This window comes from Scophthalmus maximus, chromosome 3 (genome assembly GCF_022379125.1).
Source record: "Scophthalmus maximus strain ysfricsl-2021 chromosome 3, ASM2237912v1, whole genome shotgun sequence".
Classification (NCBI taxonomy): Eukaryota; Metazoa; Chordata; class Actinopteri; order Pleuronectiformes; family Scophthalmidae; genus Scophthalmus; species Scophthalmus maximus.
In genome coordinates this window covers 13,385,618-13,398,236 of record NC_061517.1, presented here as the reverse complement: position 1 = coordinate 13,398,236, position 12,619 = coordinate 13,385,618, and the positions used below count along the sequence as shown (strand labels likewise).

Sequence of the window (12,619 nt, the reverse complement as noted above, 5' to 3'; positions counted from 1 at the left end):
CGTTTCGTATTTGTCTGCCCTGATGTTCCAACGTTTGAATGCGTTGTCAAACAGTCAAACGCCATAAGGGGTATTTTGCGATGTTCAACAGTCGGGCGATCCCCTGCCGACCGACTCATGCCAACACAATTTCAATGTTGTCAGCTTCAATGTTTCAGGTTACTTCAATGCATTTACATATCTACAGTATATCGAGTACAGGGGCAGATTGATTGTAGTCTTTAGTCTTACTTCAATTCGTTTTTTTGTCATGTACGGAGACGTATCAGTGTGTCTTAGTGTGACCTAGACGTGGATTGGCAAGTCAAATAATAAATAAAGTCAAGTAATGTGTGTCACTTCATTGGTTAGAGTGAATTCTGCAGAGCTTTAATTAAGGACATGTTTACGTGAAGACATAAACTGCAAATTAAATTGTGCGGTTATTGGTTTTCATATAACAAATTGATCCTCAAATCCTTTATCATTTAATAATAAAGAGGCCAAGGTCAGAAGGGAGCTGATTATTTCAATTGAAGCACACTTAGCCTCATCTGTACACTCAACAAACACTATTCAGAGATAAATGAGCTGTTTGCCAGATGTCTGTGCACTGCGGTCACTTCATCTCCCAAACCAATTCATGTCAACAAGGAGACTGCGCTTTCAACATCATTTGAGTTCAGTGTCTTTATTAAAAAGGAAAAAGTGGTTTAAACCACAGAATCAGAAACAATGTGAATTTGTTTGATAATATTAACAAATTCTCAGTCTTGCAAACACTTAATTGTCGTTGCACGTGTGGCTCGACTCTTCATTGTTATTGATTGGCTCCCTCGGCCCGCAGTGGGTCGATCTCACAGAGGTCCACTCACGTTTTAACACTATTGGACGGGCCAAGGGGGGTGAACAAGAGCTTGTTTAACCGTTATTGAAATGCACCGCTCATGTTTTTAGTCACCTCCTGACCTTTTCTCTACTCTCACTCTGAGACAAAGAATTTCCATGAGATTTACTCAGCAAATTAATGCTAACCAGAGAAGGAGGCCTTTTCCATTTGAAAAAAAAAACTTTGAACTTCAACCTTCAGCTGTCAAAATGATATATACAATATGTGAAATAGATAGAAGCAAAAGTCCTGCAAGTGACACTATACTGATAAATGTGTTTTTAAAATTAAACGTTACCTTTATAATTGCACCATGTCCAGTACAACCAAGGGTGAGATTACTGCCCAACAAATTTGCAAAATCATAAAATAGAGGAACATTTAAATTTGACACATTAACTATACGATTGGTTAAATGTAATTTGTGAGGTGGTACAGGCTTACTAACTAAGTGCAGTCACAACCTTAAGTGAATCAGAACAGAAAATAGAAATTAACAGAAATTTTAATTTACTTCATTTCTATAGGATTAAATGCAGTCTTTAATTGAGAAGAACCATAGTGAAGAGCAGATCATTTTGCAGAAGCAGTGATGACATCTAAATTCAGAGTTAAGTGCAGACATTGAACAGAGTTTTAATGAGGTGGTCTTGTTCGGAAACGACTGATGACTTCTTGTCATCATCCATGGCTTTTGTGCTCGCAGTGAATGATTAATGTAATATAATAAAGGCATAAGGCATCTCCCAGCATCACAGGATTACAGGTGAGGAGTGACAGCACTAACCACGTGCTAAGTGGCTATGTGCTTAACATCGTTTCGCAATTCTCCGTAATTCATACAGTCGCTTAACAGGCATCCCTCGGCAACAGTTCCATATGGTCACGACCAATGCAATGCCACTCCGTGATGTGTATCGATGTTGCCTCTGAGAACCTCAGCAGGCCTCATATTTACGGTCAGATTATCATCATGTTAGTGAGGCTACCACATCTGCTGTTACTCCTTTTCAACAGAAACGCCAGAGCATCAAACAAAACTTCATGAAGGGAACAAACAGGTAGAGACAGGAGTGACACAGGGCCTTGAAGCACAGTGCCCTTCCCTTTTCTCAAGAAGTAGTGGGGAAGGAAGCAGTGCTATCGTGCTCTTAGCTCACACTGAAACAGAAGTAGCCACAGCTGTCTTGACAGATCCGCCTGTTTGATCAAGTGAATGGAAAGAGATCAAGCAGCATATTTCAACATCACTAAAATTACTTGGCCAAAGTTTCTGATATTGCTGCTCTGCAGAATGCCAACGAGAATACTGGTGGAGGAGACGGCACATTCCAGTTGTTTTATTCCTCCACAAAAGAAGCATCAAAGATCATTGTACATGACATAATTTATTATAAATATTCAGGTTCAATGTACGGCCTCTATAATTTCCTATCTAGGGACAGTTGCTGTCATGAAATGTTGATTCACAACGGCCTCTATTCTCCATTACCTATCAGCGCAGAGGTGGGGTGGGGGGAGGGTTTTGAGATTGAACTCCGACGAGGGAGAAGGAAGCAATTGTTGATGCTGTTCACATTAGGTCATTAGGATGAGGAATGGTCTTGATATTTAACAACGCTGCAACGTGTCATGCATATGAGAGTGGGGGAGGGTTATCTGCTCGACAAAATGAATGAGAGGCAAAAGAAAAAGAAAATGTTTTTTTTTCCCTCTCTGCAGATGTTGCAGGGTGGGCCAATCAGGAGAAATGTCTGCAGTGTTATTGTGCTTAGAAAACCGTTATTTTGCAGAGTAGAAACCACGAGACTGTGGCAAACAAACACTTAACCCAGCATCTCATAGTGACGGAGATCGTGTGGAATCAAGACACATCTGCAGCCACAACATCACCACCCTGGATACTGGAATGTAGCCTAATTGACCAGATTTATCAAGCTCATCTTGAAGGTCATGTCTAAAATATGATCAAATCTCTTATCCAGGTTACTAATGTGGACGTAAACGCACTCAGTGATTTCATCGAGATTGTCCAGGTCAGTGAATCCACTGAATCTTTGTGGTTGTACAGGGGATTGGATTAATTGAGCAAAACTGAGTTGAGTGAATGACCAGCAGAGATGGAGGGTAGACAGATACTCTGGCTTTGAGCCACATTAAGCATCTGGAGTAGTAGGCAGATCAGAGTTAGACAAAAAAAGACAAGGTTGCCAAAATTCTATGTGGCTTCAAATGGGATTAAACCCCTAATCCCCTTGATCTTCATACACAAACAAACATCAATAATCCCTCACCTCACTAGGATTTTTTTTTTTAAAAAGCCTGAAAAGTGTAGCGTCTCATTCAACAGGACACCAGAATAGTAAGTTCTCAGAGAGGAAAAGAGAAATGCTTCATACTGGTGCTTCAAGAGGAGCTGGTGTGTGTGTTTAAAGCAGGTATCTAAAGGCAACCACGTGCTAAGCTCTTTGACGCGTTGTTAAGAGACAGCACAAAGCAAGTCAGTAGTGCAGTAAAATGTTGAGAAAAAAGAATCTGTTTGCTTTTTTTCCCCCAGTGGAAACTAGGAGGTCATGAGAGCACATTATCACCAGCATATCATCTTTTTTATTTTCAGTTGTGTTTGTGTTATCCATTGGATATATCAAGTCTCCCACGGTTATCATGACGACCACTTTTACAACCTCAATGAATGAAACACATCCTGTTGTTTATGTGAATTCTGTTTTGCTCTGACGTGCTTCATAATTGTGAACATTAACCCTATATGTGAAATACGGTTACGTTTTTGAATGTATTCAATTTCACGAGCGTATTGGTGACATAACGATGTTGTTGTTGACATTACATAAATTCCGGCCAGGGTTTTAGTCACTATAACAATGTTTGATTCGAGTCTAAACCAATGAGATGTTCATCCACCATCTGCGAGCCAAAAACGCTTGTTTTCAGAGAGAGGATTAATTTGTCAATGAAAAATATACTGTCTTAATTAAAAAATATTACTCACATACTTTCTTCCTTGTTTTCTCCCACCAACAAGAAAGATCTCTCTCTCTCTAGAGGACGTCACAAGCTCTTTTCAATTCCCCCCTGGCAAGAACGGAACATCCCTCTCTATCTGAGGCCAAAGGAAGTGCCCCCTTCTCTTCGTTATAACACCAAACAATGCAAGATGCATTTTATCTCACTTTCCTGCTGCAGATGCACAACATCAAATCAAAGCCAATTTTCTGCGTTTCTACCTGTTGGGTCATGAGGCCACAGCACCTTTGCCCCCTCCCCCTGGCGTGGCGGGAAGCGAATAACAGAATCCAAATCGTGTTACACTGGCTCGCCCTGACCTCCTCTGTGGTAGTTATGCTGAGTATAGATTTCAATCTCCGCGCTGACAGATTGTTTTTCTGCGGCTAAATAGATTAACAACTTGGAGTGTTTAACTGGGGCAGCAAAGCACTCACTCAGACTCTTTGAGGATGCTCCCTCACCTTTCCAGCGGATGATCGCCCGTAGCTATGACAGGGACGAACGATGTCTGCTCAGAGAGAAAAACAAATTAGCTGAGCTTATCTACTGTGTAAAAATCTCCGCTGCCCTTGCCTGCACTTGCACCTGAGGCCTCCATCATTAGTGTAAAGCCAAAAATCCATTGCTTCATTATGATCTTTGAAGAAAAAAAAATTGAAAAAAAACAGTCAAAAAAAATAACTAGACCTTTAACAACCAGATAAATGAACTACTTCTTTGCGAGGCAGGAAAAGGGCAGATTATTAGGTTTTGTGTGACGCCAAGGTCCTTGAGGAGTCCCAATTCAGAGTGTGAAGGCCAGGTGAAGAAGAGAAAAGAATGTTTATCACAAGGGTTGTGCTGGCATTTTGCCTCTTATGGAACAATAATGGTATATATTGTGTCACAGGGGGAAAAGAGGATTCTGCAGGATCAGCACAGCAGGAGTACACAGAGAGAGGGAGGGAACCTTATTAATGCTCAGCCTTGGAGGCCAAATTGGCATTTTAGCGAGACTGCAGAATGCTCTAATTGTGTGTGATGTCCCGAGGCAGAGGATACCGATCACTGTAAGCTGTCTAAAACACTTCACCTCCCTATTAAGTAATACAAGCAAACACTCGGCTAATCAGGCGATACATTGTACCTGCTTCCCTCTCTCCATTGACAGTACTGCTTAGAATACTTGAGTTTCAGTTATTAATTCAGTTTCAACAAAAATGAATTTCTCTTACTCCTACTCATCATGTAAATCTGCAGCACAGGTTTTGTTTCATGTCAGAAGAGCTGCTGCTCTGAAGCCTCAAGTCAGTCGGCTAACTAACCGACGACTTTGAAAGAAGTTGAGATGAGTCAAGCGACGCCCTCTGCTTGCTCCGAGTAAACTTGTGGTGAGTCATACAGCCGTGCTACTTGACATCTTGTGAGCATCACACTGCAATGTATTTGACCTTTTTTTCCCTTCAGTTTAACAAACATAACACTGAAGTCATTGTTTTTTGAGACAGAAGAACACTTAGAACATCAGCTACAGTACGGTCGGTAAGGCTGAGACTTCAAAATAAGGCAGAAATCTTGGTGGACTCGGACCTTGATTTTAAGTCAGCCTACTACCACCTTCAGAATATATCAAAGGAAAACTTGTCCTTGCATTTATTTGACTTGACCACTGATCTTTACGGTGACTCCTTCTCAGCCAAAGAACTGACATACTGCTGTTGGTTTATAAAGCGCTGAATGGTTTGGGGCCAAAATACATTTCTGATCTACTGCTACGTTGTGAACCATGCAGACCCCTCTGGTCATCTGGGAACGGGTCTGCTCCCTTGTCCCCAGAGTCCAGACTGAAGCAACGTTCAGTTCTTATGCTCCACATACTGGATGTGGAACAAGCTCCCAGAGAACTGCAGGTCCACTGCTACTCTCAGCTCTTTCGGATCAATGCCGATTTACCATGACCTTTAATTCAATCAACTTCTTGTGTGTTACACTGCACTGTCTCGTAGTTCTAATCATTTCACTCTTTTTAATTTCTTTCAAAATGCTTCTTTTCTGTACTGATTTATCTGCTATTACACTGTGCCACAATGACCTTTATAACTTATTGTTATTATTTTGTGGTTATGTAGTTTTGAATTATGTTAACTTCCAGTTATCATGTCAGCAAAATGGAATCCCCCATTAGCATTAGCATATCTGGCCAACTTGCTTATTACCGAAAGTAGTAATGATGTACTATTGTAGATTGTATAATTAAGAATTGTGGGGTTAAGAGTTAAGGTAAAAAGCCCAGGTTGTAGCCTGCACATGTTTCTGCTGGATGCTATCAGGGTTCAGTGTAGTATTAGCGGCAGTAGTATTAGTGTCCTGCTCTCGCTGTAACTCCGCTGTAACTATGGCCACAATAGCTCATGTCTGCCATACTGTATGTGCGCCAGGTCCAGGTCCTAAAACACTATACGAAAATATATCGTCTAAAGATATGAAACTTAAATGTTAAGCAGCCAAACAGCATTATCTTAGAACCAAATCATTTTCTATTGCAAAGCTATTGTTTGTTTGTTGAAAATGAATCAGTGTTGCTTGACATTCATCACTCTGTTCACTGTTTGTGTTTCAACATCTGCACTGGTGTGAGCGCTCATCATTTAACATGGGCGCCGGCCGATGTGGCAATCAAAGTGTAATCCTGAAAAGTCCCTGTTGATTGTTCTGACTCTGTTACCGTCACACAGCCGAATGTGACAGATCCACTTTGGAGCCATTTGGAGCTCCGGTCTGCACCAGCAGTGTGAAATTGACTTTTTGTTTACTTTTCCCCCTAAAGATTTTCTGTCGCTTTATTGATACTGGAGGTTTCCCCATGAACAAAGCAGCAGAACAACAAGCGGTGGGCACAGCAAATGTGTATTTTTTTATAGGAATTATTAAAAAGCGGTGTAATTAATGCGATCAACAAGCAGGTCATATTAACGTGGCACACTGGCCAGTGCACATATTTAGGTGTTTCCCACACCAGAGAAACAAATGATGTCTTTATCAAAACAAGTACGTATTCAAAAGCAAAAACATCAGTTTAAATGCTCTTTCATCATTTCTGTTTTTTATCATTTAATTTTTGAGTTGCAACCCTGGGCACACTTAAATCAAATTTCTGCTCAGTCCTTGAAGTTGTTCCATTCAGAACAGACTTTGTTGAGCTGTAAAGACATTTCAACAGTTTGTGGTGGAGGCTTAAAAAAAATAATACAGAAACGTACATTGTCACACTGATAACAGAGCCAAAGGCATAAAATCACTATAACATTGAACTGCCAGGGTATCTAGACATCCGAGGTACATTCTATAATACATGTCCACATCCAGTACACATTTTTAACTTAACTGTCATCTTGATATAAATGAGGAAAATTGCAGTATATTCTGTGCATATGATTAATGCAAATTACTTACAGCTCTTTCTTTCCCATCTTTTCCCATAAGTGCAAGAAGAGACAGACATAATAGAGACAAGCTGATCTCTGATGTTGAACTAAAAAGTGAATGACACATAAAGCACTCTACTGTACGTGTCACTTACTGTGCATTCCTATTATTTTCTACATTTACCTTGCCTCCATGGGCTCCCATGGGTGCAGCTGGCACACCCACGACAGCCATTGTGGTTTCGCTTACAGTTCATTTCCTGCTTCTGGACGGCACATTCACAGCTAATGGGTTTAATATGCTAATGTTGTGCTGCATTCGCATGCTCTAGTGTGTGGCATAATTCCCCATACCAACAGAAAAGGTTACCGTTATTTGTATAATGAACTCTTATCATGAAATGTATACGGCCTTTTCCCCAGGCTATAAGCATGATCGCAGCCATGAGAACATCGTGACAGCTCACATGTTTTTCAGTAAAAGATGTCATTCACCTGCATCAGTCTTTTAGCTTTGCATTCCCTCAGCTACCAAGCATTTTGATACATGCTTCTCATTAAAACCCCATTATACACTGAATAGATTTGCACCAGTGTGCACACTTTTACATTATAATACAGTCACGTGGGAAAAGTCGTGCATTTCATCTGACCTGTTATTATCCCCAAAACAAATAAGTCTGTGGAAATCTGCTCAGAGGCAAACACCAGAAGATTATGTCTGTCCCCATGTGCAGATTCAAATTCAGAAATGATTGAGTGAGATAAATTATTGAGCCAAGTGTGAGTGGCAAGTTAAGTTTATGCTTATATGAAGGGAAAATGAATGTGTGTGTACTAAGTGAAAAATGTGGAGAAGGTTTCCCACAGCCACCACACAATTCATTCCTCTCAAATAAAATTATTTATTTGGGAGTTAAAACCTGATTTATTTTGTGTTTGTGGCTGTTGTTTCCCACTATTTTATGTTGCACTACATGTAAATTTTCATCATCATCATAGATGAGGGGGAAAGTAAGGCAGAAAGAGGGAAGGCAGAGGTTTGGTGGAACAAAAAGAAATAGAGAACACAATGAGGAGGAAATGGGTCAGGCTAGGGGGGGAAGAATCTGGTGGGAAGAGCGAATAAATGAGAGATGAAGTGTGGAAAATAGGGAAAGGGGTGCTGATGTGCTTCTTAAGCAGGTCATTGGATGCAGTGTGCCTTGGGAGGGCTTGTTTAAGCATGGCTAACAGATTTCCTCAGTCCCTGCGGGAGACATTCCTCAATGCTGCAGTCCAGAGAGGCACTGTCATGTCAGGATGCATGACAAGGAAATGGAGCACACAGCCATTAAACAACCACTGAGCTATCGTCTGTCACAGGAGGGGAGGAAAACTCCCATTACCCATGAACACTGTCTAGATATTCAAAAAGCACACGGCTGAATAAAAAGGTACCCTAACCTGAATGTAATTAGGAACGGAAAATTAAAAGCAACCTATACGTTTTTACAGTTTTCATCATCATTATAATCTTCACTCTGTCGCAGATAAGTCTGGTGCTGCAGGGTCTCAGCGGTTCTCAAGGTGCCCCCGCTGAAGATGCAGAATCAATACTTTTGTCCATCATGTGCTGCCTGGGGCTCCTTCCTGTTTCTGATGTGGGGTGTGAAGTCTTGTTTACAGCATAATGGTGAACACTGTCTCTTGATCCTGCTCATCCTCCAATTCAGCACTGAAGGGCACCGAGCTCTGTTATCCACCACCACCAGTCCCTGGCAGAGTTCATGGTCGACACCGAAGCCCTGCTGTTCACACCAACTACCCTCTGCCAGGGCCAGCACTGCCCCATACATCACATCAAGGAGCGCACACACACACACATTTTGCACTTCAATTCTCACACACAAACGTCTTGGTGTCAAAACCTCCTCCCCACTCTCCAAAAGACACACACAGCTCAAAGAGCGACACACAAGTCCGAGTGTGCCGACTTCAATCCACTCTCCTTGGTAGATCGCCTCCCTAATGACAGTAATTGCACTGAGGAAGCTCCCGGTCGTGTTCAATTACCCAATCCCGTTCCAAGCACATGGGTCTAATCTTACGGTGTAATGTATGATACAGATGGCTCAAGAAGGCAGACATATTCATCACCGCCTCATCTTTACTGGAATGTGCGAAATCCTGCAGGGGAGCCTCGTCACATTTGAATGAGCTGTGAGTTTTCAGTATATGATAATATCTGAAAACTCATGTTTGCAGAGTTAAAACGCTTCTATTTGACTCTTTGAGAGGGTAAGTAAAATAAAAACCTAATTTTTTTTAGCTCTGAATGGCTCTTATTCTCACCACATAATTGTGCAAAATCAGAGTAAAATGAACACTCACCCCAAAGGTTTTTCCAGGCGACTGGCAGGTGAGCCCACAATCTCTCCCAGTGTACAGTGGACCTTCCCCAGGAAGTCCTGCCGTGGAAGGGGAACATAAAGTGGGATGGAGAAAGAGACAGGTTGGGGCAAAGGATGGGGGCATTCAGATGGATCACAGAAGGATAACAAGGAGACTCGGTGAGGAGTTAAGCATTATAAGCATTGTACGCTTGTAAATTAGGGACTTCTGAGGCAGACACGTACGTTAAAGTCGGTTGGCTTCCAGGGTGGAGAAGGAGGAGGAGGAGTAAAAGAGAGAGACCAAGCAGCAGAGGTGACACAACAGAGCATATCATGGAACAGAAGGCACACAACTCAAATACCAGACTGTCATCAACCAAGTGTGAGGAACAAGAGCAAAAGTGGATATGTGGAAGCGCAAAAAGGCAGAATGGGCACAGTTGAGGGTAAAGAGTCGCGGAGTCTCAGAGAAAACGAGCACAAGAGAAGAAAAAGCCACAAAGAGCATGGAACACAATACAAAGGCTTATGAAGAAGCATCACAGTGACAGACGCAGAGTTAATGATAAAACATTTTGGCCGTATGCAAACCAAGAACTGTGAACAAATGATTATGTGTCCGTATAATATGAGTTTATTATTCAAAGCTTTGAGCATTAATTATGGCACTAACATACATTCACTTTAAATGTTCTCACTGAATGTATGTTTTATAACAGAGCACTCTCCCTCTCAAACTTCTTCCACTTTCAAAACAAATGCATATTGTTTTGAATTCCTACATACAAAAGAAAATCTAAATTGAATATGCAAACAACACCAAAGAGCACACAGAGAAAAGCTTTGATAATGTGCAATGCTTCATTTCTAATTTAAAAAAAAAAAGAAAAGAAGGTTCGCCAGGTGCCAATTAAATTTTGATTATCATTGCTCTGGTGAAATAAAGCACCTCATTTTAGAAAATGAAGCAAATGGGATGTGAAGAAAGGTAAACATTTTTTTTGGCAGGTGAAGCATAATTATCTCATTATTCCACAATACATTTGAGCATTCAGTTGCCACAAACTTTGGTTTGCACAGAACCTAAATATTACAGACATGCACTGATAACAATTCAAACACATTCAAGGGCAGAATATTAAGTTGGGATCCAAGATCTTCACTTACATGCTTTGCCAGATCTGGACTTTTAGAGTCAATATCATACCTGGAATCAAAGAGAGGCCACAAATCACGGAGGCACAGATGAGGGCAAAACAACAGGACCTTACACATGACTGCTGACTCCCATTAAGAGAAAGTGGCTGCAGCGTGGACAATTTCTGAGTGTCAATCACACATCTGGGCCATTGAGGGAGCAAAATGGAGCAGCCCAGGGAAAAAATGTAAGCAATAATGTGGCAGTTAATTAAGGAAGTCATTCTATAGTTTATGATGTTAATTTCCCTTCTATACCGGCGGGATCACACTGCAACAATCTGCCAGGGAATAGAAAAAGTTTTGAGCATCTGCCAGTCAAACTTAATGTAAAAGTAATTAAACCTTCGTATGCACTGGTTCCACCTCTGTGATAAAGGAGGGATGTAAATTAGAAACACTAATCGTGAGGGGATGCACTCCCTCCTTTACTGTTCCAAAGTCGTACCATGATAGCGCACCTAATGAATTCATTTAGTGTCTAAAAAAATCCTCAGGGACCTGCAGTGAGATACATACTGGTCCACCTGGGACTTCATGCTTGGAGGGAAGAAAAAAAAAATGTGGGGATTTTTGAAAGCATATCTCTTTTCGTCGAGGAGGAGGGAGAGGAGAAAATGAGGCCGTCTCTGTTCCGGGGGATTTCAAAATGAAACCGCACCTTCCTGACCCTCTCAGTAGTCTGACCGTTTCAAGAGGAGGAAGACAGCTATATGTGAAAGAGGGGGAGGACCTGGGTCGGAGTTTTATGGGACTTGGTTTCAGACGTTTGCTTTTCTTAGCAGCAGGGAGATTAGGATAAAACTTTGTATGAAATATTTATCGCCCTTTAAACCAATATGCCTTCAACGAAGCACCACTGAGACACGGCACTGATGAATAATTTCTCAGGAGAGAGCCAAGCTGGTGAAGAGAGAAAAAAGGTGACTCAGAGAGAGAGAGAGAGAGAGAGAGAGAGAGAGAGAAAATGAAAGGCAGAGTGGATTAAGCAAGATATGGGAGAAGAGGGAGAATGAGTGAGAAGGAAGAAGTGAAGCCGTGGTGGAAAGAAAAAGGAGGATGGGGTTAGAAGAGCGTGGCACATCTGAGAAACACACACACTTCTCGGTGTGTATCCTCAGAGGACCAGATCAAACGGGAAAAACTCACACGTCAAAGCGCAGGTTCTGCTTCTCCTCAAAGAAGTAGTCCAGGATGTACTTCCTGACAAAGTCTGGGTTTAGAGTGTTGTCTATCACCTCTGTTCTGCCAAACTAGATCAGAATCGGGAGAGAAGGGGGGAGGGGGGTGAAGAAGATGTAACAGAACAGAGCTTGGAGACAACGCATCATGCAGTCACTCAGAAACTGCATGTACGGCTCACCCCACCCCTCTGTCTTCCCCCAACAGCCTTCTGAAATTCACAGCCTCAGATAAGCTGGGATTTGATTAACAGAAGTCAATGATCGCACAGTGTCAGCGCCACCTCTTCTCATTGTGGTGGGGATAAGCAAAGCCCCAGGAAAGCACTTTGAGTCTAATTACACTCATTTAATGAATACCACATTCACACCACTGTCACTCTCAGATCAACCTCAAAACAAGGGAAGAGGGGTACGAGGCGACGACGAAACAAAGCCACAGAAAAACAGGCATTTTCACATTTTGTCTTTACACGGGGGAACTGTCACTGGTGAGGGGATGATGGCAGACCCTCTCTTGACTAGTGATGTTGAGATGAAAATGGGAACCTGCCGGCACAGACGCCG

The 12,619-nt window shown here is 41.8% G+C and overlaps 1 protein-coding gene across 2 annotated transcripts in view; it reads right to left on the bottom strand.

Moving 5' to 3' along the window:
* Positions 1-12,619, bottom strand: part of cpne5a (copine Va) — a 60,648-nt gene that overhangs the window by 30,765 nt on the left and 17,264 nt on the right. Inside the window, exons 4-7 of one of the 2 annotated variants that reach the window (XM_035646134.2) lie at positions 12,021-12,124; positions 10,842-10,881; positions 9,918-9,932; positions 9,673-9,749 (exon numbers count right to left, since the gene is read on the bottom strand). In XM_035646134.2, coding sequence (XP_035502027.2) covers positions 9,673-9,749; positions 9,918-9,932; positions 10,842-10,881; positions 12,021-12,124 — 236 coding nt within the window. The remainder of the gene's footprint in view (positions 1-9,672; positions 9,750-9,917; positions 9,933-10,841; positions 10,882-12,020; positions 12,125-12,619) is intronic. The other variant, XM_035646136.2, reaches the window with a different exon arrangement.